Source organism: Salmo salar, chromosome 23 (genome assembly GCF_965601325.2).
Source record: "Salmo salar chromosome 23, fSalSal1, whole genome shotgun sequence".
In the NCBI taxonomy this organism is placed as follows: Eukaryota; Metazoa; Chordata; class Actinopteri; order Salmoniformes; family Salmonidae; genus Salmo; species Salmo salar.
In genome coordinates, this window is record NC_138313.1 from 39,586,555 (window position 1) to 39,612,641 (window position 26,087).

The following is a 26,087-nucleotide window of genomic DNA, read 5'->3' on the forward strand; positions in this document are numbered from 1 at the left end:
GTTAGCCAGCCTGCCAGCTTAGTAGAGTCTGCCACTAGCACAGTCAGTGTAGTCAGCTCAGCTATCCCCATTGAGACAGTACCGTGTCTGTGCCTCGACCTAGGTTGGGCAAAACTAAACATGGCGGTGTTCGCCTTAGCAATCTCACTGGAATAAAGACGACCTCCATTCCTGCCATTATTGAAAGAGATCGTGATACCTCACATCTCAAAATAGGGCTACTTAATGTTAGATCCCTCACTTCAAAGGCAGTTATAGTCAATGAACTAATCACTGATCATAATCTTGATGTGATTGGCCTGACTGAAACATGGCTTAAGCCTGATGAATTTACTGTGTTAAATGAGGCCTCACCTCCTGGTTACACTAGTGACCATATCCCCCGTGCATCCCGCAAAGGCGGAGGTGTTGCTAACATTTACGATAGCAAATTTCAATTTACAACAACAACAAAAAAACGAAGTTTGTCTTTTGAGCTTCTAGTCATGAAATCTATGCAGCCTACTCAACCACTTTTTATAGCTACTGTTTACAGGCCTCCTGGGCCATATACAGCGTTCCTCACCGAGTTCCCTGAATTCCTATCGGACATTGTAGTCACAGCAGATAATATTCCAATTTTTGGTGACTTTAATATTCACATGGAAAAGTCCACAGACCCACTCCAAAAGGCTTTCGGAGCCATCATCGACTCAGTGGGTTTTGTCCAACATGTCTCTGGACCTACTCACAGTCATACTCTGGACCTAGTTTTGTCCCGTGGAATAAATGTTGTGGATCTTAATGTTTTTCCTCATAATCCTGGACTATCGGACCACCATTTTGTTAAATTTGCAATCGCAACAAATAATCTGCTCAGACCCCAACCAAGGAGCATCAAAAGTTGTGCTATAAATTCTCAGACAACCCAAAGATTCCTTTATGGCCTTCCAGACTCCCTCTGCCTACTACCCAAAGACAGAGGACAAAAACAAGTTAACCTGTCACAAGCGTCATTGTAGGTAGACCAAAATGCAGCGGGTATGTGAATGCTCATCTTCCTTTTATTGAAGAAAAACCCAAACAAAACACTTACACAAAACAAACGACGAAACAGTTCCGAAGGTGCTCAGACTATACACGGAAACAACCACCCACAAACACAAGAGAAAATTAACCCACTTAAATATGGCCTCCAATTAGAAGTAACAACAACGAGCTGCCTCTAATTGGAGGTCGTTCCCAAAACTAACATAGATACACTAGAAAACCCACATAGAAATAGAAAACATAGAACATAAACCCCGAAACACACTAAACAAACACCCCATGCCATGCACTGACCACACTACAATAACAAACAACCCCTTTTACTGGTCAGGACATGACAGTACCCCCCCCCCCCCAAAGGTGCAGACCCCGGATGCACCGAAACACAAAACCCCACAAAAAATAACCCCAAACTAAAGGGAGGGAAGGGAGGGTGGCTACCGTCACCGACGGCTCCTGTGCTACACCCCCCCTCCCCAATCCTCCAACTACGGAGGTGGCTCAGGCTCCGGCTTTAGTCCCCATCCTAACCTGCCCAGCCCCCTTGAAGGCTCATGGCTGTAGACCACTGCTAAAGGCTCATGGCTGTAGACCACTGCTAAAGGCTCATGGCTGTAGACCACTGCTAAAGGCTCTGGACGGGGCACTGTCGCCGGAAGCTCTGGACGGGGACCTGTCGCCGGAAGCTCTGGACGGGGACCTGTCGCCGGAAGCTCTGGACGGGGACCTGTCGCCGGAAGCTCTGGACGGGGACCTGTCGCCGGAAGCTCTGGACGGGGACCTGTCGCCGGAAGCTCTGGACGGGGACCTGTCGCCGGAAGCTCTGGACGGGGACCTGTCGCCGGAAGCTCTGGACGGGGACCTGTCGCCGGAAGCTCTGGACGGGGACCTGTCGCCGGAAGCTCTGGACGGGGACTGCACACTGAAGGCCTGATGCGTGGGGCTGGCTTTGGAGGCGCCAGACTAGTGACAGGCACCACAGGGCTAGTGCGAGGAGCAGGAACAGGACGTACTGGACTGGGCAGGCGCACTAAAGGCCTGGTGCGTGGGGCTGGCTTTGGAGGCGCCAGACTAGTGACACGCACCACAAGGCTAGTGCGAGGAGCAGGAACTGGATACACGGCCTTGACTACGCACTGGAGGTCTGGCGCGCACAGCCTGCACAACCCGTCCTGGCTGGATTGTTACTGTAGCCCGGCACGGGCGGAGTGCTGGCACAGGGCGAACTGGGCTGTGCTGAGGCATGATGGCTGCCGTGCGTAGAGCAGGCGCAGGGTAGCCTGGGCCTAGGAGACGCACTGGTGGCCACATGTATTGCGCAGGCATACTTCTCCCTGGCTGGATGCCCACTCTAGCACGGCACTTGCGGGGGGCTGGTATCACCAGTACCGGACTGTGCGTGCAGATGGGCGAGACCGTGCGCACTTCCGCATAGCACGGTGCTCTCACCGCCAAACGCTCCCCATAATAAGCACGAGGAGTTGGTTCAGGCCCATTGCCTGACTTACTCCAACTCCCCGTGTGCCCCCCCAAAAAGTTTTTTTGGGGGCTGCCTCCTCACCTCCTGAAATGGAGGATATAGTGCCTCGTACCTCCGACACTCACCCTTTGCTGCCTCCAGCTCCTCCTTCGGGGGCCGGTACTCCAACCTGGTGCCATGGTCCTGCCCCATCCCAGGATCTCCTCCCAGGTCCATGACTCCCTATACTCTTCCTGCTGCTCCTTCCTCCGCTGCTTGGTCCTTCGTTGGTGGGTGGTTCTGTCACAAGCGTCGTTGTAGGTATGTGTGTGAATGCTCATCTTCCTTTTTTTAAGAAAACCCCAAACAAAACACTTACACAAAACAAACGACGAAACAGTCCCGTAAGGTGCTCAGACTATACACGGAAACAACCACCCACAAACACAAGAGAAAATTAACCCACTTAAATATGGCCTCCAATTAGAAGCAACAACCAGCTGCGTCTAATTGGAGGTCGTTCAAAAAAATAACATAGATATAGAAACACTAGAAAACCCACACAGAAATAGAAAACATAGAACATAAACCAAAAACCCCAAAACACACTAGACAAACACCCCCTGCCACACCCTGACCACACTACAATAACAAACAACCCCTTTTACTGGTCAGGACGTGACATAACTGAGGAACTCAATTTAACTTTGCGTAATACCCTAGATGCAGTTGCACCCCTAAAAACATTTGTCATAAGAAACTAGCTCCCTGGTATACAGAAAATACACGAGCTCTGAAGCAAGCTTCCAGAAAATTGGAACGGAAATGGCGCCACACCAAACTGGAAGTCTTCCGACTTGCTTGGAAAGACAGTACCGTGCAGTATCAAAGAGCCCTCACTGCTGCTCGATCATCATATTTTTCCAACTTAATTGAGGAAAATAAGAACAATCCTAAATGTATTTTTGACACTGTCGCAAAGCTAACTAAAAAGCAGCATTCCCCAAGAGAGGATGGCTTTCACTTCAGCAGTAATAAATTCATGAACTTCTTTGACGAAAAGATCATGATCATTAGAAAGCAAATTACGGACTCCTCTTTAAATCTGCGTATTCCTCCAAAGCTCCGTTGTCCTGAGTCTGCACAACTCTACCAGGACCTAGGATCAAGGGAGACACTAAAGTGTTTTAGTACTATATCTCTTGACACAATGATGAAAATAATCATGGCCTCTAAACCGTCAAGCTGCATACTGGACCCTATTCCAACTAAACTACTGAAAGAGCTGCTTCCTGTGCTTGGCCCTCCTATGTTGAACATAATAAACAGCTCTCTATCCACCGGATGTGTACCAAACTCACTAAAAGTGGCAGTAATAAAGCCTCTCTTGAAAAAGCCATATCTTGACCCAGAAAATATAAAAAAATAATAAAATCGGTCTATATCGAGTCTTCCATTCCTCTCAATTTTTTTTGAAAAAGCTGTTGCTCAGCAACTCACTGCCTTCCTGAAGACAAACAATGTATACGAAACACTTCAGTCTGGTTTTAGACCCCATCATAGCACTGAGACTGCACTTGTGAAGGTGATAAATGACCTTTTAACCTCTATGGGCTAGGTGGGACGCAAGCGTCCCACCTACTCAACAGCCAGTGTAATCCCGTGGCGCGATATTAAAATACCTCAAAAATGCAAAAACGTCAATTTTTCAAACATATGACTATTTTACAGCATTTTAAAAAGACAAGACTCTCGTTAATCTAACCACACTGTCCGATTTCAAAAAGGCTTTACAACGAAAGCAAAACATTAGATTATGTCAGCAGAGTACCCATTTTTCAAGCTAGCATATAACGTCACATAAACCCAAACCACAGCTAAATGTAGCACTAACCTTTGATGATCTTCATCAGATGACAACCCTAGGACATTATGTTATACAATACATGCATGTTTTGTTCAATCAAGTTCATATTTATATCAAAAACCAGCTTTTTACTTTAGCATGCGACTAGCATGTGACTAGCATTCCGACCGAACACTGCCGGTGAATTTACTAAATTACTCACGATAAACTTCACAAAAAACATAAATTATTTTAAGAATTATAGATACAGAACTCCTCTATGCACTCGATATGTCCGATTTTAAAATAGCTTTTCGGTGAAAGCACATTTTGCAATATTCTAAGTAGATAGCCCGGCATCACAGGGCTAGCTATTTAGACACCCAGCAAGTTTAGCACTCACCAAAGTCAGATTTACTATAAGAAAAATGTTATTACCTTTGCTGTTCTTCGTCAGAATGCACTCCCAGGACTTCTACTTCAATAACAAATGTTGGTTTGGTCCCAAATAATCCATTGTTATATCCAAATAGCGGCGTTTTGTTCGTGCGTTCAAGACACTATCCGAAAGGGTAAATAAGGGTGACGAGCATGGCGCATTTCGTGACAAAAGATTTCTAAATATTCCATTACCGTACTTCAAAGCATGTCAACCGCTGTTTAAAATCAATTTTTATGCCATTTTTCTCGTAAAAAAACGATAATATTCCGACTGGGAACGCGTGTATACGTACAAAGAGAGAGAAAATAAAAACATCTCGTGCCCTCGTGCACGCGCCTGAGTCTCAGAGTACTCTGACCAGCCACTATCCAAACGCGATAATGTGTTTCAGCTTGGGGCTGCCTCGATATCATTCAGCTTTTTCCCGGGCTCTGAGAGCCTATGGGAGCCGTAGGAAGTGTCACGTTACAGCAAAGATCCTCAGTCTTCAATAAAAAGAGCCAAGATGAACAACAACTTGTCAGACAGGCCACTTCCTGTTCAGAATCTTCTCAGGTTTTTGCCTGCCATATGAGTTCTGTTATACTCACAGACACCATTCAAACAGTTTTAGAAACTTTAAGGTGTTTTCTATCCAAAGCCAATAATTATATGCATATTCTAGTTACTGGGCAGGAGTAGTAACCAGATTAAATCGGGTACGTTTTTTTATCCGGCCGTGTCAATACTGCCCCCTAGCCCTAACAGGTTAAATGGTGTCAGACCGTGCTCCTAGATCTTAGTGCTGCTTTTGATACCGTCGATCATCACATTCTTTTGGAGAGATTGGAAACCCAAATTGGTCTACACGGACAAGTTCTGGCCTGGTTTAGATCTTATCTGTCAGAAAAATATCAGTTTGTCTCTGTGAATGGTTTGACCTCTGACAAATCAACTGTAAATATCGGTGTTCCTCAAGGTTCCGTTTTAGGACCACTATTGTTTTCACTATATATTTTACCTCTTGGGGATGTCATTCGAAAACATAATGTTAAATTTCACTGCTATGCGGATGACACACAGCTGTACATTTCAATGAAACATGGTGAAACCCCAAAATTGCCCTCGCTAGAAGCCTGTGTTTCAGACATAAGGAAGTGGATGGCTGAAAACTTTCTACTTTTAAACTCGGACAAAACAGAGATGCTTGTTCTAGGTCCCAAGAAACAAAGAGATCTTCTGTTGAATCTGACAATTAATTTTGATGGTTGTACAGCCGTCTCAAATAAAACTGTGAAGGACCTCGGCGTTACTCTGGACCCTGATCTCTCTTTTGAAGAACATCAAGATTGAAAGAAGCTGTCCTTGAAACAATCTACGTAACATTGCAAAAATCTGAAACTTTCTGTCCAAGAAATGATGCAGAAAAATGTATCCATGCTTTTGTTACTTCTAGGTTAGACTACTGCAATGCTCTACTTTCCGGCTACCCAGATAAATTGTCCCTACAATTTCTAAGCAAACAGCTGGAGGCAGGGCTTTCTCCTATAGAGCTCCAGTTTTATGGAATGGTCTGCCTACTCATGTGAGAGATGCAGACTAGGTCTCAACCTTTAAGTCTTTACTGAAGACTCATCTCTTCAGTAGTTCCTATGATTGAGTGTAGTCTGGCCCAGGAGTGTGAAGGTGAACGGAAAGGCTCTGGAGCAACGAACCGCCCTTGCTGTCTCTGCCTGGCAGGATCCCCTCTCTCCACTGGGATTCTCTGCCTCTAACCCTATTACAGGGGCTGAGTCACTGGCTTATTGGTGTTCTTCCATGCCATCCCTAGGAGGGGTGCGTCACTTGAGTGGGTTGAGTCACAGATGGGGTCTTCCTGTCTGGGTTAGCGCCCCCCCCGTGGCGGAGATCTTTGTGGGCTATACTCGGCCTTGTCTCAGGATGGTAAGTTGGTGGTTGAAGATATCCCTCTACTGGTGTGGGGGCTGTGCTTTGGCAGTGGGTGGGGTTATATCCTTCCTGTTTGGCCCTGTCTGGGGGTATCATCGGATGGGGCCACAGTGTCTCCTGACCCCTCCTGTCTCAGCCTCCAGTATTTATGCTGCAGTAGTTTGTGTGTCGGGGGCTATGGTCAGTCTGTTATATCTGGAGTATTTCTCCTGTCTTATCCAGTGTCCTGTGTGAATGTAAGTATGTTCTCTCTAATTCTCTCTTTCTCTCTCTCTGAGGACCTGAGCCCTAGGACCATGCCTCAGGACTACCTAGCATGATGACTCCTTCCTTTCCCCAGTCCACCTGGCCGTGCTGCTGCTCCAGTTTCAACTGTTCTGCCTGTGGCTATGGAACCCGGACCTGTTCACCGGACGTGCTACCTGTCCCAGACCTGCTGTTAACTCTCTAGAGACAGCAGGAGCGGTAGAGATACTCTCAATGATCGGCTATGAAAAGCCAACTGACATTTACTCTTGAGGTGCTGACTTGTTGCACCCTCGACAACTACTGTGATTATTATTTGACCATGGTGGTCATTTATGAACATTTGAACATCTTGGCCATGTTCTGTTATAATCTCCACCCGGCACAGCCAGAAGACGACTGGCCACCCCTCATAGCCTGGTTCCTCTCTAGGTTTCTTCCTAGGTTTTGCCCTTTCTAGGCAGTTTTTCCTTGCCACCGTGCTTCTACACCTGCATTGCTTGCTGTTTGGGGTTTTAGGCTGGGCTTCTGTACAGCACTTTGAGATATCAGCTAGTGTAAGAAGGGCTATATAAATACATTTGATTTGTTCCCAATACAAGTGTTATGTTTGTGGCAAATCCAATACAACACATTACTGAGTACCACTCTCCATATTTTCAAGCATAGTAGTGGCTGCATCATGTTATGGGTATGCTTGTAAATATTAAGGCATGAGGAGTTTTTCAATATAAAAAAATAAAACAGAAAGGATCTAAGCACAGGCAACATCTTAAGAGGAAAACTTGGTTCAGTCTAGATTCCACCAGATACTTTGAGATGAATTTACCTTTCAGCAGGACACAAGGCTAAATCTACACTGGCCGTGCTTACAAAGAAAACAGTGAAAGTTCCTGTGGCCGAGTTACAGTTTTTACTTAAATCTGATTTAAATTCTATGGCAATAAGAATATTGTCATTGGTTGCACCAATTGCACTGTTTGTCTACATAACCTGGTTCAAGTATTTATGACATTACCCTGAGAAAGGCACAGTGATGCCGAAACGTTGGTAAATACCCATTCAATTGCTGGAAGTTTATACTTGGAGTGTGCGACTTTCTTTATTTTGGTAGTTTACAGTTTATTCGCCGTTAGTCAGCACCTCCCCACAAACAATTTTTTCTGGGTGTGCGCCAGCTCATGTTTTTTAATCAAATAAGAATAATGGCCAAATGTTGTACAATCCAGGTGTGCAAAGCTCTTAGAGATTTACTGTGACGGTTTTCGTAAGGTGAAGGAGACCATGGTGCAGTGTGGTAAGTGCTCATGTTCAATATTTATTATAACTCAGAACACTAAATCAAAACAACAAACAACGGAAAACGAATGTCACGTTCTGTAGGCTTTACTGAGCTGTACAAAAACAAGATCCCACCCAGAAGGAGGGTAAAAAGGGCTGCCTAAGTATGATTCCCAATCAGAGACAACGATAGGCAGCTGCCTCTGATTGGAAACCATACTCAGCCAAAACAAAGAAATACAACCACCTAGATTGCCCACCCCACATCACACCCTGACCTAACCAAACAAAAGGAAATAAAACATCTCTCAAAAGGTCAGGGCGTGACAGTATCCTCCCCCAAAGGTGCGGACTCCCGGCCGCAAACCTGAACCTATAGGGGAGGGTACGGGTGGGCATCTATCCTTGGTGGCGGCTCCGGTTCGTGGCGTAGCCCCCGCTCCGCCCGCTGATCCCTCCGCTTTTGTTTCACCGGACCGTGGCTCGTCGAAGGAACCGGACCGTGGATCGTCGCCGGAAGCTCCGGACTGGCGAACGTCACTGGAGGCTCCTTGCCATGGATCATCACTGGAGGCTCCTTGCCATGGATCATCACTGGAGGCTCCGGGCCATGGATCATCACTGGAGGCTCCGGGCCATGGATCATCACTGGAGGCTCCGTGCCATGGATCATCACTGGAGGCTCCGTGCCATGGATCATCACTGGAGGCTCCGTGCCATGGATCATCACTGGAGGCTCCGTGCCATGGATCATCACTGGAGGCTCCGTGCCATGGATCATCACTGGAGGCTCCGTGCCATGGATCATCACTGGAGGCTCCGTGCCATGGATCATCACTGGAGGCTCCGTGCCATGGATCATCACTGGAGGCTCCGTGCCATGGATCATCACTGGAGGCTCCGTGCCATGGATCATCACTGGAGGCTCCGTGCCATGGATCATCACTGGAGGCTCCGTGCCATGGATCATCACTGGAGGCTCCGTGCCATGGATCATCACTGGAGGCTCCGTGCCATGGATCATCACTGGAGGCTCCGTGCCATGGATCATCACTGGAGGCTCCGGGCCATGGATCATCACTGGAGGCTCCGGGCCATGGATCATCACTGGAGGCTCCGGGCCATGGATCATCACTGGAGGCTCCGGGCCATGGATCATCACTGGAGGCTCCGTGCCATGGATCATCACTGGAGGCTCCGTGCCATGGATCATCACTGGAGGCTCCGTGCCATGGATCATCACTGGAGGCTCCGTGCCATGGATCATCACTGGAGGCTCCGTGCCATGGATCATCACTGGAGGCTTCGTGCCATAGATCATCACTGGAGGCTTCGGACCATAGATCATCACTGGAGGCTTCGAACCATAGATCATCACTGGAGGCTTCGGACCATAGATCATCACTGGAGGCTTCTTATGTGGAGCTGGAACAGGTCTCACCGGACTGGGGAGACGCACTGGAGACCGGGTGCGCAGAGCAGGCACAGGTTATACTGGGCCGTGGAGGCGCACTGGAGGTCTAGAGCTTAGGGCTGGCACAACCCGTCCTGGCTGGATGCTTACTTTAGTCCGGCAAGGGCGGGGCGCTGGCACAGGACAAACTGGGCTGTGCAGGCGCACTGGTGACACAGTGCGTAGAACTGGCACAGGATATACTGGGCCGTGGAGGCGTACTGGAGGTCTGGAGCTTATGGCTGGCACAACCTGTCCTGGCTGGATCCCCCGTAGCCCAGCAAGCGCGGGGCGTTGGAACAGGCCGCACTGGTTTGTGCTGGCGAACTGGGGGTACCTTGCGTAGAGCAGGATAACCTGGGCCGAAGAGACGCACCGGAGACCAGGAACGCTGAGCCGGCACAATCCTTCCTGGCTGAATGCCAACTCTAGCACGGCCACCGCGGGGAGCTTGCACAGAGCGCACCGGGCTGTGGCTGCGCACTGGATACTAAAGGAAAGGAAATAAAATGTCTCTCAAAGGTCAGGGCGTGACACTTACCCAGAAAGACTGACAGCTGCCAAAGGTGATTCTAACCTGTATTCCCTCAGGGGTGTGAATACTTACGTAAATGAGAAAGCAAACTTTTTGAAAATAAAAATTAACTTTCGTTAAACATGTTTTCACTTTGTCATCATGGAGAATTGTGTGCAGATGTGTAAGAACAATATATATTGAATCCATTTTTGAATTCAGGCTGCAACAACAAAATGTGGATTAAGTCAAGCGTTATGAATACTTTCTGAAGGCACTTCCCTTTTTTCATATTTTGTTACATTACAGTCATTTTCTAGTAGGTATTATATTACTTTTTTCCTCATCAATCTGCACACAATATCCCACAATGACAAAGCGAAAACATGTTTCTAGAAATGTTAGCACATTTTTTGAAAATATCTTATTTACATAAGTATTCACCTCCTTTGCTGTGAAACTCGATATTAAGCTCAGGTTGTAGCGGTTGTCTTTGGAAGAAGGAGTAGACCAAAGCGCAGCACGTGTTCATGATGTTTATTAATAAGTTTAACACTGCAACAAAAAAACAAAGTGGAACAAAACGCAACAGCTCTGTCAGGTGAACACACCAAACCGAAAACAACTACCCATACCAACCCTGTGGGAAAAGGCTACCTAAGTATGGTTCCCAATCAGAGACAACGATAGACAGCTGTCCCTGACTGAGAACCATACCCGGCCAAAACAAAGAAATACCAAAACATAGAAAAAGGAACAGAATGCCCACCCTAGTCACACCCTGGCCTAACCAAAATAGAGAATAAAACCCTCTCTATGGCCAGGGCATGACACAGGTGCATCCGGTTTCAATTGTACATCCTTGAGATGTTTCTACAACTTGATTGGAGTCCACCTGTGGTAAATTCAATTGATTGGACATGATTTGGAAAGGCACACACCTGTCTATATAAATGTCCCACAGTTGACAGTGCAAGTCAGAGCAAAAACCAAGCAATGAGGTCAAAAGAATTGTCCATAGACCTCCAAGACAGGAATGAGTCAAGGCACAGATCTGGGGAAGGGTACCAAAAAAATGTCTGCAGCATTGAAGGTCACAGTGGCCTCCATCATTCTGGAAGAAGTTTGGAACCACCAAGACTCTTCCTAGAGTTGGCTGTCAAACTGAGCAATTGGGGGAGAAGGGCCTTGGTCAGGGAGGTGATCAATACCTCGATGGTCACACTGACAGAGGTCCAGAGTTTCTCTGTGGAGATGGGGGAACCTTCCAGAAGGACAACCATCTTGCTAGCACTCCACCAATATGGTATTGTGGCCAGATGGAAGCCACTCCTCAGTAAAAGGCACATGACAGCCCACTTGGAGTTTGCCTAAAGGACTCTCAGACCATGAGAAACAAGATTATCTGGTCTGATTAACCTGTTAGGGCTAGGGGGCAGCATTTGCACGTCTGGATAAAAAAAATGTACCCGATTTAATCTGGTTACTAATCCTACCCAGTAACTAGAATATGCATATACTTATTATATATGGATAGAAAACACTCTAAAGTTTCTAAAACTGTTTGAATGGTGTCTGTGAGTATAACAGAACTCATTTGGCAGGCAAAACACAGACATTTTCTGACAGGAAGTGGATACCTGATGTGTTGTATTGACTTTAAACCTATCCCATTGAAAAACACAGGGGCTGAGGAATATTTTGGCACTTCCTATTGCTTCCACTAGATGTCACCAGCCTTTACAAAGTGTTTTGAGTCTTCTGGAGGGAGATCTGACCGAACAAGAGCCATGGAACGGTGATGTCCCGTTAGACACCTGGCGCGCTACTTCATGTTGGGTACCCTCGTTCCAATACGTTATAAAAGACTATGCATTCGTCCACCTTGAATATTATTCATGTTCTGGTTAAAAAAGGCCCTAATGATTTATGCTATACAACGTTTGACATGTTTGAACGAACGTAAATATATTTTTTCCCCTCGTTCATGACGAGAAGTCCGGCTGGCTTAGATCATGTGCTAACAAGACGGAGATTTTTGGACATAAATGATGAGCTTTTTTGAACAAAACTACATTCGTTATGGACCTGTGATACCTGGAAGTGACATCTGATGAAGAGAATCAAAGGTAATGGATTATTTACATAGTATTTTCGATTTTAGATCTCCCCAACATGACGTCTAGTCTGTATCGCAACGCGTATTTTTCTGGGCGCAGTGCTCAGATTATTGCAAAGTGTGATTTCCCAGTAAGGTTATTTTTAAATCTGGCAAGTTGATTGCGTTCAAGAGATGTAAATCTATAATTCTTTAAATGACAATATAATATTTTACCAATGTTTTCTAATTTTAATTATTTAATTTGTGACGCTGACTTGACTGCCGGTTATTGGAGGGAAACGATTTCCTCAACATCAATGCCATAGTAAAACGCTGTTTTTGGATATAAATATGAACTTGATAGAACTAAAAATGCATGCATTGTCTAACATAATGTCCTAGGAGTGTCATCTGATGGAGATTGTAAAAGGTTAGTGCATCATTTTAGCTGGTTTTATGGTTTTGGTGACCCTGTCTTTGACTTGACAAAACATTACACACAACTCTTGTAAATGTACTGTCCTAACATACTCTAAATTTATGCTTTCGCCGTAAAACCTTTTTGAAATCGGAAAACGTGGTTAGATTAAGGAGATGTTTATCTTTCAAATGGTGTAAAATAGTTGTATTTTTGAAAAATTTGAATTTTGACATTTATTTGGATTCAAATTTGCCACTCTTGAAATGCACCTGCTGTTGATGGAGTGCACCACGGGTGGCACGCTAGCGTCCCACCTAGCCCATAGAGGTTAAACCAAGATTGAACTCTTTGGCCTGAATGCCAAGCATCATGTCTGGAGGAAACTTGGCACTATCCCTAAGGTGAAGCATGGTGGTGGCAGCATCATGCTGTGGGGATGTTTTTCAGCAGCAGGGACTGGGAGACTAGTTAGGATCGAGGGAAAGATGAACGGAGCAAAGTACAGAGAGATCCTTGATGAAAACCTGCTCCAGAGCGCTCAGGACCTCAGACTGTGGTGAAGGTTCACCTTCCAACAGGACAACGACCCTAACCACACAGCCAAGAAAACGCAGGAATAGCTTCGGGATACAGTGGGGGGAAAAAGTATGTGATCCCCTGCTGATTTTGTACGTTTGCCCACTTACAAAGAAATGATCAGTCTATAATTTTAATAGGTTTATTTGAACAGTGAGAGACAGAATAACAACAAAAATATCCAGAAAGACGCATGTCAAAAATGTTATAAAATGATTTGCATTTTAATGAGGGAAATAAGTATTTGACCCCTCTGCAAAACATGACTTAGTACTTGGTGGCAAAACCCTTGTTGGCAATCAGAGGTCAGACGTTTCTTGTAGTTGGCCACCAGGTTTGCACACATCTCAGGAGGGATTTTGTCCCACTCCTCTTTGCAGATCTTCTCCAAGTCATTAAGGTTTCGAGGCTGACGTTTGGCAACTCGAACCTTCAGCTCCCTCCACAGATTTTCTATGGGATTAAGGTCTTGAGACTGGCTAGTCCACTCCATGACCTTAATGTGCTTCTTCTTGAGCCACTCCTTTGTTGCCTTGGCCGTGTGTTTAAGGTCATTGTCATGCTGGAATACCCATCCACGACCCATTTTCAATGCCCTGGCTGAGGGAAGGAGGTTCTCACCCAAGATTTGACGGTACATGGCCCCGTCCATCGTCCCTTTGATGCAGTGAAGTTGTCCTGTCCCCTTAGCAGAAAAACACCCCCAAAGCATAATGTTTCCACCTCTATGTTTGACGGTGGAGATGGTGTTCTTGGGGTCATAGGCAGCATTCCTCCTTCTCCAAACACGGCGAGTTGATGTCAAAGAGCTCCATTTTGGTCTCATCTGACCACAACACTTTCACCAGTTGTCCTCTGAGTCATTCAGATGTTCATTGGCAAACTTCAGACAAGCATGTATATGTATTCTTGAGCAGGGGGACCTTGCGGGTGCTGCAGTATTTCAGTCCTTCACGGCGTAGTGTGTTACCAATTGTTTTCTTGGTGACTATGGTCCCAGCTGCCTTGAGATCATTGACAAGATCCTCCCGTGTAGTTCTGGGCTGATTCCTCACCGTTCTCATGATTATTGCAACTCCACGAGGTGAGATCTTGCATGGAGCCCCAGGCCGAGGGAGATGGACAGTTATTTTGTGTTTCTTCCATTTGCGAATAATCGCACCAAATGTTGTCACCTTCTCACCAAGCTGCTTGGCGATGGTCTTGTAGCCCATTCCAGCCTTATGTAGGTCTACAATCTTGTCCCTGACATCCTTGGAGAGCTCTTTGGTCTTGGTCATGGTGGAGAGTTTGGAATCTGATTGATTGATTGCTTCTGTGGACAGGTGTCTTTTTTACAGGTAACAATCTGTGGTTAGGAGCACTCCCTTTAAGAGTGTGCTCCTAATCTCAGCTCGTTCCCTGTATAAAAGACACCTGGGAGCCAGAAATCTTTCTGATTGAGAGGGGGTCAAATACTTATTTCCCTCATTAAAATGCAAATCAATTTATAACATTTTTGACATGCGTTTTTCTGGATTTTTTTATTGTTATTCTGTCTCTCACTGTTCAAATAAACCTACCATTAAAATTATAGACTGATCCTTTCTTTGTCAGTGGGCAAACGTACAAAATCAGCAGGGGATCAAATACTTTTTCCCCCCACTGTAAGTCTCTGAATATCCTTGAGTGGCCCAGCCAGAGCCTGGACTTGAACCCGATCAAACATCTCTGTAGAGACCTGAAAATAGCTGTGCACCGACGCTCCCCATCCAAACTAACAGAGCTTGCAAACATTCGAAAGTTGCTAGCTATCCCATAAACCCATCATCAAAACTGACATATTTTCATCTTCTTCTGTGGTTTGGTAACTTCCTGTTCTTTGACGGACTCTGGCCGGACTGAAGAAGATGCATATTCAAAGTATGCAGTGTCCAGCTCACAACGGAGCCTTCAACTGCAAGGGGGCGTTGCGATTCCATTCCGTTATGGACGGTCCCCATTCAAATAAATGACATCCGGTGCAACATAATGGAGTGCTTATGGTTCATGTGACTGGGGCATTACACAATCAGGACCTCTGCAGACAGAATAACAGCAGCTGCATTTGTAGCTGCATTTGCATTTGTTTAAGATGTTTTCTATTGACATTCATTTGTATACATCCATAACAATGAGCTGATGTGTCTGATTTTGTATGGCATAGCTAGAAAAGCTTACCTTTTCATTAGGACACTTGTCAACACCGATTGCATTGCATATCAAGGAGATTGCGTTGCATATCAAACACTAGGCCAGGAGCTAGCTAAATAGTTTGTTGTTAACTTATCAAACCTGCCAACATGACAACCAAATTCAAAAATACCCACTGCTAAAAACAGCTGGTGAAATTGGAAACATGTGGGTCATGACTGCAAGAGTAGGGACGGGAGAAATGCATGTTCACCATGCACTGAATGCACTTCCAACCCACCAGAAACAAGTATTCAACAATGCTGTGGCATAAATAACATAACATCAGGCATCAGCTTCAGGGAGAGGATATCCCTTAATACTAGCTTGCGATAAGTAGTGTAAACATTCATCTTCTTAATCATGAATGATGTTTCAATCCAATTTGTGACTTCCACTCAGTGAATTAAGTTCAGATGGCATTGACCCCAACCCTACTTGAGCATGCCTCATTCTGATGTCTTGGGGACCTGAAAATATGACTGTGAATCTGCACAGCCTGCAAACAAACTGTCAGCACTTTTGGAAAAGATAACGTATATAGGGGACCAACAATAACTTCTAAAATATAATGGCTTGAGGTAATTGTAAAGTCTAGTGATAAAATGGAACAGGAATAAATCAAATCTTATCTTTGTTGAGTTGTTATTGCTCTTTTGTTTACCCCAGTCCATAGATGGATGGTCTGCCAGGGAACATAATCAAACGCATCCCTGTGGTGTTCCTCAAAGTAATCAGGGTGACACACTGAAAAAGGAAGCAATCGAACAAAATAAATAAATAAATTTGCTGGGTGGTGTGCTAATTGAGTGATATATCTGGAAGATTTGATTTAGTGCAAGGTTGTCTCGGGTCCGAGAGTATCCATTCAGCTCTTGGCCAATGCAGGTTTGAGTAAGCCATGCCTACACATGCAGATGACAATGATGTTCAACCATCCTGAAAATGCTCAATAACACTCACACAATAACACTCACACCAGGACATTTTGACTCTATATGAAACACAACCAAGTGTTTTCACATTCCATTTTCCTCAGTTTCAGTTAACATTCTGCCAGTGAAATGTTGCACCTCTCAGTGGAAAAGAGAACAGTTTGTTCCAAAAATTACATCTTTAGCCATAAAGTGTTCCTAACTGATAAAACATTCATTTAAAAACTCGGCTGCATCCTCATCCTGCCCAAAGGAACATTATGTTCATGCCTCTGAGGTCAAAGTGTAAGAGTTTAGGAGGTTAAGGATGAACATCAATAACTTTGAAGTGGACACTGCCTTTGTGTCTGAATGAGCAAGACTAATTAGCTAGAGAAAAGACAATTTGCGTTGTTCATACTACACTCATATGTGACCGACCAGCTCAATCTTACGTAGCAAAATTTGAAATTGTGTTTTTACATTGGATAAAAGTAGAGACTCAGAGCTAGAAAATGGTATATCATACACTACAGTTGAGGAACAATGGGAAAGTAATTCTGCTTTGAAAGTTGATAAACTTGTAACCTCACTTTTGAAAAAATGGCCCTTGAATATTTTTGGTACCTACTGGAGAGTTCTTCTACGTCTACACCCATTCAGCATCATTCACACCTTCTTAGCCTTAGCCCCACCCATCTCTTCAAGGATTCACATGTGAGGCCATGTACTAAACAACCAAAGATTTCAAGACTAAAGACTGGTTTATACTACGGGTGTGTTTGTAAATTCAATCTGCAGTGCCAGGGTGCGCTCAGAGTGTGCTCTAGCGTTGTCAGATTGTCCGTTGGTCAATTCAGAGCGTTTTGCTCTCAGAGAGCACACTGGACGCTCTGGCCGAGGACTAGGCTCGATCTGAGCGTTCTGACCTAACAGCAGCAGTCAAGCACCCATGCTAACTGGCTATTGTTGGCTAGCGACTTCCAGACAAATGAGGACAGCTCACTCTGACCATTTTACCTGCCCTAGCAGAACTGGTTATGCTGCTTTTATGTTATCCAGAGCGTTGGTGACCAACTGTGCTGTTGGCAACAATTTAATGATGCTTTTTTGCCAACGTTTATTGACACCGGCCATACTCAACGGGTGTAAAGCGTTCTTAAATTCGTCAGTTATTTTGCGCTCTGGCACACTCAGATGAGAGTGCTCTGAATTTGGAGTAGACAGCCAGAGTGAATTTACCAGCTACGTCTATCGACAGTTGTCGCAGTGACATCATGAACATTTTATTGAAATGGTTACTTGCATAGTGGAGTCTTTTGTTTAGACATGTAGATAGCTAGCTAAACAATGAACCATAATCCCAACTCATAACCTTACTACCCTGCATGAATTTGCAGGTAGCTAACAAACCAGGTTCAATGTTAGCTAGCTAGCTAACATTAGGCTATAACTAGCAATGCAAATGACTCTGACATAGGAATAACATTACTACACAGTTCATACATGTAACACTAGCTAGATAGCTAAGAGTACGCTTTAACTCGAAATTAAAATGAGTTCATGACAAAATTAGAAACGTGTAATTTCTGAAAATGTAGCTAGCTAGACTATCTTACCCATATACATGGATGGACACTTCTCCCTCTCTGTCACGGATGCCATGTTTGCATTTAGTTTGAAGATGTAATCGGGAGACAGGTGTTTTATACAATAGCCTTCTGTGTGTTCTCTTTTCGACTCCCTTTGTATATTTGCAATCCAACGCCAGAATTTTCTCAGTTCAGATGCAGATCCAGTAACACGTGAATAATTTTAGTTCATGATTTACCTACTTTATAATGATGACCTAATGATGGTGGCCTAATTTATAAGGTAAGTTTTAGGATTTCAAAAATAGATTTTCTTTGAGCCACTAGGCTGTGTAGGCATAGACAATTGTGAAATTTGGATGATGCATTGTATGTAGGACTATATTCTAAAACGATATTATACAAATCGGCTTCATGTCAGTAGCCTACCAACTTTCGTATAGAAATGATGATGTAATAAAAAATGAATAATGCGCTCTGGTATTCAAAATATAGCACTACACCACTGGTTAGCCTATAATAAATGTAAATCCTGTGTGGTACGTCAACTGATCATTTCAGCCCCGTTTTGATTGGGCCATTGCAGTGCTTTGAGACAAGCATGATGATACATCAATCAGTCAGATGTTTTGTTTTCCCTGAATCTCCATTTGGATATTAGGTTACAATTTGGCTGGGAAATGTTAGCTAAGTTGAGGTGAGTGCTCATGATCATTAGTCTAGCAATTGAAAGCAATGCAGATCTTTTCTACACACACAAACACACTAGTCCTATAGCCTACCTGCTGAGCTTCCCTGATGTTTTCCTGAACTTTCAAATCATTTTCTGATGCATTTCAGTCACTTAACCTACTGATGTGAATACACATTTTTACACTTTTCCCATAGGCTATTCAAGTCATTTGACATATTTTCTTATTAGCCTTATGAACATAGAAACTGTGCTACAACGGTTAAAAAGGTTTTATAAACTGGGTGGTTTGAGCCCTGAGTGCTGATTGGCTGACAGACATGGTATATCAGACTGTATACCACGGGTATAACAAAGCATTTCTTTTTACTGCTCTAAAGGCACCTCTGGGGTTTGTGGTAAATGGCCAATATACCACGGCTAAGGCTCTATCCAGGCACTCAGCGTTGCGTCGTGGTTAAAAACAGCCCTTAGCCATGATATATTGGCCATATACCACACCCCCTCGGGCCTTGTTGCTTAAATATAGGCCTATATCATATCTATAACAATATAGCAGAAATCACTATTGGCTTAAACAGAAACAAAATAACTGATTAGATAGAAACACGTGTTCACTGACTTACTGAATTTACTCTAAAGGCTACTTACTGATAGCCTCATATAGGGTTACTGAATACAATCCATTGAGTTAGTAAGGAGAAGTGTTGATTATTTGGCCTTGGGGAGAGCACAGAGCATGGACGAAAACATAGCAGCAGGAAGGGGTGCTGGAAGTGCTGCAGATAAATTGAAATACATTTGCCAAATTATATAATTAGTCTTCTCTTGTCTGTACAGAAATTAGTTAAATCATTGAAAATATTACACCAGAGAGCATAATTTAGCCACAGAGTATCAATAGCTTCTTGAAAAAAAATTGCTGTGGATTGTGTTGTACACAACAACAACAAAAATGTATGAAATGTATGCATTCACTACTGTAAGTCACTCTGGATAAGAGCGTCTGCTAAATGACTAAAATGTAAATGTAAAATGTTCTGTCACATCACGAGCCTCTTAGCCCCTGGTCTTCAGGGCTGAGCCCAGAATGTTATGAAACTCAGGTGACGCCCCTGCCTGACAATGGTGATTCTGTACATTCTGTTTCATTTCCTCATGGGGCTCATGATCATTGTATGGTGAGAGCTTTTTTTCTCTGATTTCATAAAACCAATGAGATTGCGCCCGCATGGAAGCAACTGACTGAACTGAGAAATAAAGTCTGAAAAATTACTGGACACTGCTCCCTGTGAAGACACGTTTCACACTAAGAAAGCAAGCAATTTTAGAGTATTGGGACTAATTCAGTACTAGGCATGTGGCAGGATAAGGACACAAATAAGACAATGTCATAAAGCCAGAACAACATATAAGCCCTATAGGTTTCAATTAATGTATTTCCTGCATTGTGGGTCCCAATGTAGAAATATGTCCTGGAGAAAAGCTAGATTTATGACAGAACTGCCTTATCCGACGTCATCAGGTTCCGAATCTAAAACAAATGCAGGTCCCCCAGTGCCGCTAACATGATTGATTTGAACACAATGGAATAATAAGATTGCATGACAGGTAGCAACCAGGGGAGGGAGCCAGCACACAATAGAAGGCCACAATGCCAAGCTTGTCTAATGTTTAAAATCTAATATTCTTAATCCGTGGCCATTGTCACATCACACTCAAGACCTAATAAGGACAGCTGCGACCTTAGCCTGACACCATTCATGCAAATGACTTTGTAATTAGATTAGACTCTCATCTACTTTCTAATCACATTCTCTCCCACTCGCTGTCTTACTCTGCTCCTCTGTGTGTGTGTGTGTGTGTGTGTGTGTGTGTGTGTGTGTGTGTGTGTGTGTGTGTGTGTGGAGATAGCGAGAAAGAGAGAGAGAAAGAGAAAGAGAGAGAGACAGAAGGGATCTGCGCAGACATACCAGAGTACACGCACACACACAACTCCAAACTGACTGAGGTTCTGAAAGCCAGGAACGTAGTAAACTGATATCAGGACACATCTACCGCATGAGTCACTGAAATCAATGCAACCCTTCTCACTAACAAGCTGCCAGTCCTCCCAATGCTTTTCAGAGGAAAAAGTTGAGTAACAAGGAAATGCATTGTAAGGGAAAGATGTGGAGTGTGTGTGTGTGTGATCTTGCTCCATAATGACAGGTCTCATGGATGAGATGTATTTTCAGTGCCATTTAGGGAGTAGTGGCTAAAATCATCCCAAACAGAGCACAGGTGCTTTTGCTTTCAGGTAGCTGTGAAAATGATCCACATACACCTATCCATTTTGACCCACCAAAACAAGCAATGCCTGGGCATCCTAGCATTAAAGAAATCCAAGTGGAACCTAACAGCCCTTTCACTCTCCTCATTTACTGCGCTGACAGCATATACCACAGGGTATAAGGTACAGTGTTATCAGGCTGGCGGTAGTCTGGCAATGTGGGTAGCTTCCATTGATATTCTTGATATGAAGAGTTTCATTCCAAATCGCTATACAGTGCCTCCAGAAAGTAATCAAACCACTTTACTCTTTCCACATTTTGTTGTGTTACAAAGTGGGATTCAAAAAGATTGAACTGTCATTTTTTGTCAACCGTCTACCCAAAATACTTTGTAATGTCAAAGTGAAAGGTTTTTTTTTTTTTTTTTACAGATGTTAGAATTTATGAGAAAACCCCCTGTCACGTCCTGACCATAGAAAGCTTTTATAAAAACATTTTCTCTTATAAAAAAAAAATCTGACAACAGTCATACAGTATTTTACACACATGAAGGTAAGCAGGGTTTCAAAATTCCTGGAATTTTGAAACATTTACATTTCAGTAATTCAGCAGACGCTCTTATCCAGAGTGACTTACAGGAACAAACCCTACCCATAAGCAATCATTTCTGATGAAAAAACACAAATGTGAAAGATTGGTGGATATAGTGTTTTGGAAATAAACTCTTCAATATTCTTGCATAACTGACATAACCCACAAACATAATTTTCTCAGAGTCTTGTTAAAGATGCCTTACATTTATCAAGGTTTGTGTATATCAGCCTAAGGCCATTGGCCTGAATAGGTAGAGAAGCCCTTGTGATTTGACCAAGACATTATTGATTGTGTGTTAAAATGGGAGGATCAAATCCACTGGATCCCTTCCTAATCAAAGCCATTGCCCCAAAATACCAATCAAGATCTAAGGGCCATACTGAATACAAACCAATGCCAATCAAACAATGCCATTGATTTCCTATTCCTTGTGCATGGACAACACATTGATACTACACTGTGGTGTTGCGGCATTGGTGCCTAATGAAAAAATGCTGCATTATGTATTACAAAAATAAATGCAGTTACAGTCCCTAAAATGACTGCCTGGTACTACCATTCTGTCATATTGACTTGTGTTCTCCTTTTTTGCTGTGAAGTGATGCATCAAGATCTCCGCTTCCCACTGGAAAAAAACACAAGGACAAGAGAAGGTGCGCAACTAACAGAATTCAGAGAGAGAAGAGAAAGAGAGAAAGTGAGAGAGAGAGAGATGTGGTGGTGGAAACTAAGCTGTACTTTCTAACCTCCTGCCAAATGTTTGACCATATGTGACCCATTTCAGGAAGCTAGGCGTATGTCGCACAACACTACTTCACAGGAGAGGCAACAAAAAAAAAGTTGTGGCAGAGATGCCTTCGGGAACATGTGAACTTTCATGTGCCTTAATACCATACTTGTATGCCATCCGTAAATACAAATAAAATAGCTAAATTACGAGCCTAGCTGGTTTAGCCATGGAAAAAGTCAGGATCCTTCCTGCTAGCCATGACTGAGATAACGGATGGGCTGGACATGCCAAACGATGAGTTCAGATTGGTCTGCCATGTAGCACGATTCTGTCTATAACATGAGCTGTTCAGCATGTGTAGATAATCCTTGCTACAGCAGCTTTTTTGAAAGATATGTTAGCCATGGAGAACTGCAAAATTGTTGCTACTGCTCTCAACAACATTGCTGCCCTGAATCTAGCAGGCGCTATCGACAAAGATCAGTGGAAAAAAGTTGTGATGGACTACTTTCTGCACTTTCTGTCAGTGTGAACCGGAACGACTTGACACAATGGGCCAAACAAGCTGTAGCTACAAACAAAACGGAAGCGACACAGGATGTTTTACTTAGCTAAAGTGGTCCCAGTCTGCCATGAAGCGTTCATCCATGTATACAGTAAGAGTCTAGCTACATTTTTAGATATTATACATTTCTAATTTTGTCAGAAGGTTGTTTTCATTGCAAGTTAAAGCGTATTGTTAGCGAGCTAGCTAACATTGAAACTAGTTGGTTAGCTTTAGCTACCTGCAGATTCATACCACAGCATTTCATGCATGGTGGCTAGCTATAACAATCCGTTTGTACTGTATGGGTTAGAATTATGGTTCATTGTTTAGCTAGCTAGATACATGTCTAAACAAAAGACTCACAGATCGGGACTGCCGAGTGCTGATGTGTGTAAAAATTGTCTGTCCTCCTTTGCAACTCACTACCGAGTTCCAAACTGCCTCTGGAAGCAACAAGAACTGTCCATCGGGAGCTTCATGAAATGGGTTTCCATGGCCGAGCAGCCACACACAAGCCTAAGATCACCATGCGCAATGCCAAGCGGAGCAGTGGAAACGCGTTCTCTGGAGTGATGAATCACGCTTCACCCTCTGGCAGTCCAATGGACGAATCTGGACTTGGAGGATGGCAGGAAAACACTCCCTGCCCGAATGCATAGTGCCAACTATAAAGTTTAGTGAAGGAGGAATAACGGTCAGGTGCTGTTCTTCATTGTTCTGGCTAGACACCTTAGTTCTAGTGAAGGGAAATGTTAATGCTACAGCATACAATTACATTCTAGACTATTTTTATTCTACTTATTTAACTAGGCAAGTCAGTTAAGAACAAATTCTTATTTACAATGACGGCCTACCCCGGCCAAACACTAACCCGGATGACGCTGGGCCAATTGTGCTCCGTCCTATGGGACTTTCAATCACGGCCGGTTGTGATACAGACTGGAATCAAACCAGGGTCTGTAGTGACGCCTCTAGCACTGAGATGCAGTGCCTTAGACCGCTGCGCAACTCGGGAGCTCACTACAGTTTCGGGACGGCGCTTTCCTGTTTCAGCATGACAATGCCCCTGTGCATAAAGCGAGGTCCATACACAAATGGTTTGTCAAGATCGGTGTGGAAGAACCTGACTGGCCTGCACAGAGCCCTGACCTTGAATTGGTTTGAAAGGCCAGAGAGAGAGGTTGGATGAGACCCAGATTTTGGAAGTATATTTCTGTCTTAGGACATACCAACGAACACTATTCTTCAGTTTGCTTGCCATAGTCAGAATGTTTGCACAGTAAAAAAACTGACATTTCAAAACCACTGCGTACAGGCTATCAATTTGTATAGGACTACAGCACGTTTTGCGTGGGTATACTCCATCATGGCGCACTATATGGTTTATTACTTTTACAACAAAGTTAATCGTTTTGAGAGTGACTGCTGTTCCTAAACACTGCACGCTCAGCTGAACAGGAAGAATCGTGAGCTGGTGCTGACAAGGTAAATCAGGTTAGGACGTGGGGAGAATTTTCCCGTGGGGCACCTTTCAGCACTAGCGCTGCGGACTGCAAACGACGAAAGGCCAGGAGTTTTCAAACTTTTCTTGACCAGGGACGCCCGCCCAGGCAAACCGGCGACCCAGGGACCCTCATCATATACTAACAAGAAGAAAAAAACGTGAGGAAGTGTAAACTATAACATAGTCTATTAGCGTAGAGAAAATGCTTCTGTTGTAAAGCTAATTGTCTGCAACTCTACACATTTTTCCATTGAGCTGATATTGCAGTGTTGAAGACATTCAATCTTCATCTCTACCAATTCAATTGTTCACATACACAATCTGCATACATTCTATCCAAGGCAGTAATCAGCCAATCAAAAACCATTATCGACATAAATCCCATAAAAACACACTTAAAGCAGCAACACCAGCAAGTGCGCAGTTATAACCTACTGAAAATGTCCATTCCTTACCGCAGTAAATGATGAGCAGACTGGTCAGTAGCACCGCAGCCCAGAAAGTTGAAGACATTCTTGGCCAGGTAGTGACATTCCTCCGCCGACCCAGTTTACGAGACGAAGTCATTGAGTTTCAGTTCCCCGTAGCGAAAGAAATTGAACAATTCACCAGCCAGGTCGCGCTCGATGGGAGCGCCTCTCGCCACGAGTAATCCCAAAAAAATACATCTCCAGAGTGTGCTAGTCCAAGATAAACGCCGGTGTCCGAGCGTAGGCTAATGCACTGTGAAAAGGAATGCTGTCGGGTGCCTGGTGGATGTCCGTTACAATAGTAAATATTATTTAGATAGGATATGATCAAATTACGAATTAGACATGAAGCTACGTGTTATACGTATCCGTGTTCTCTGAGAATGGATTCAATGAATTCAAAGCAGGACGTTGACATTTCCAAAAAATAGAGGCGGAAATGTTTTCGCAACCTCATGCCACACACTTGAGGGATATAAGACAATCTGAAACTCGGGGTCACGCTTTTTCAGATACTGCTTAAATGTCTGCTTCCTTCAAGCGGTCTCGGGGGCGTTTTGACTTCAGGCACATGCAGGCTACATTGGGGAGACAGTCAAGTCATCGCAATTATGGAATGACTGACCCATCACCGCAGTACAAAAGGAGTGCTAGCAATTTCAACCAATCACCGCACATAATAGCGTATTATATGGTTTAATGAAGCCATACTTCTACAAACTTTTCCCCTTGACCGTCGTCAGCGCATTTTCGAGACAAATTGGACACAATCATATTGCCAGGGAAAATGTCAGAATTGCCCCAGAAAAACAAAGCATTTTTGCCAGCAAATATCTCAACAAATCCTGGAGGACTCAACATGTGAATCAATCCACCAGAGCGGAGGGGCCTAATGGGAGGGATATGTAAGCTGAAAATGTGTTGTTATTGGCAGAGGTTTCAAACTCTTTGTTATTGGTCTATTAACTTTTACCAAATGGTGATGTCACCAGGCAAACCAAACTCCACCCATGCGAAACCTGCTGATTAGAATGTCCTGTGTAGCTTTTTCAACCAGCAACTATTACATTATCGATTTTCTTCTCACTTTTACAGTGTTAGATTCTTCAGCTGTTGTATGGTAGGATATTATACTAGCTAGCTGTTCACGGAGCGAGTCACACTGTGAGTATCACGCCATCCCATACAAGTCTAATACGTTTGGCTCTATCGAGCACATCTTGTACTCACACATTTCTATACCCAGTGAGAGTTTGGAAACACA

At 44.0% G+C, this 26,087-nt stretch overlaps 1 protein-coding gene across 1 annotated transcript in view; it reads right to left on the reverse strand.

The window, feature by feature from the left end:
• Positions 1-25,699, reverse strand: part of tafa5 (TAFA chemokine like family member 5) — a 123,321-nt gene extending 97,622 nt beyond the window's left edge. The window contains exon 1 of the mRNA XM_082968107.1: positions 24,809-25,699. Coding sequence (XP_082824233.1) covers positions 24,809-24,920 — 112 coding nt within the window. The 5' untranslated portion in view covers positions 24,921-25,699. The remainder of the gene's footprint in view (positions 1-24,808) is intronic.
• Between the last annotated feature and the right edge of the window lie 388 nt (positions 25,700-26,087).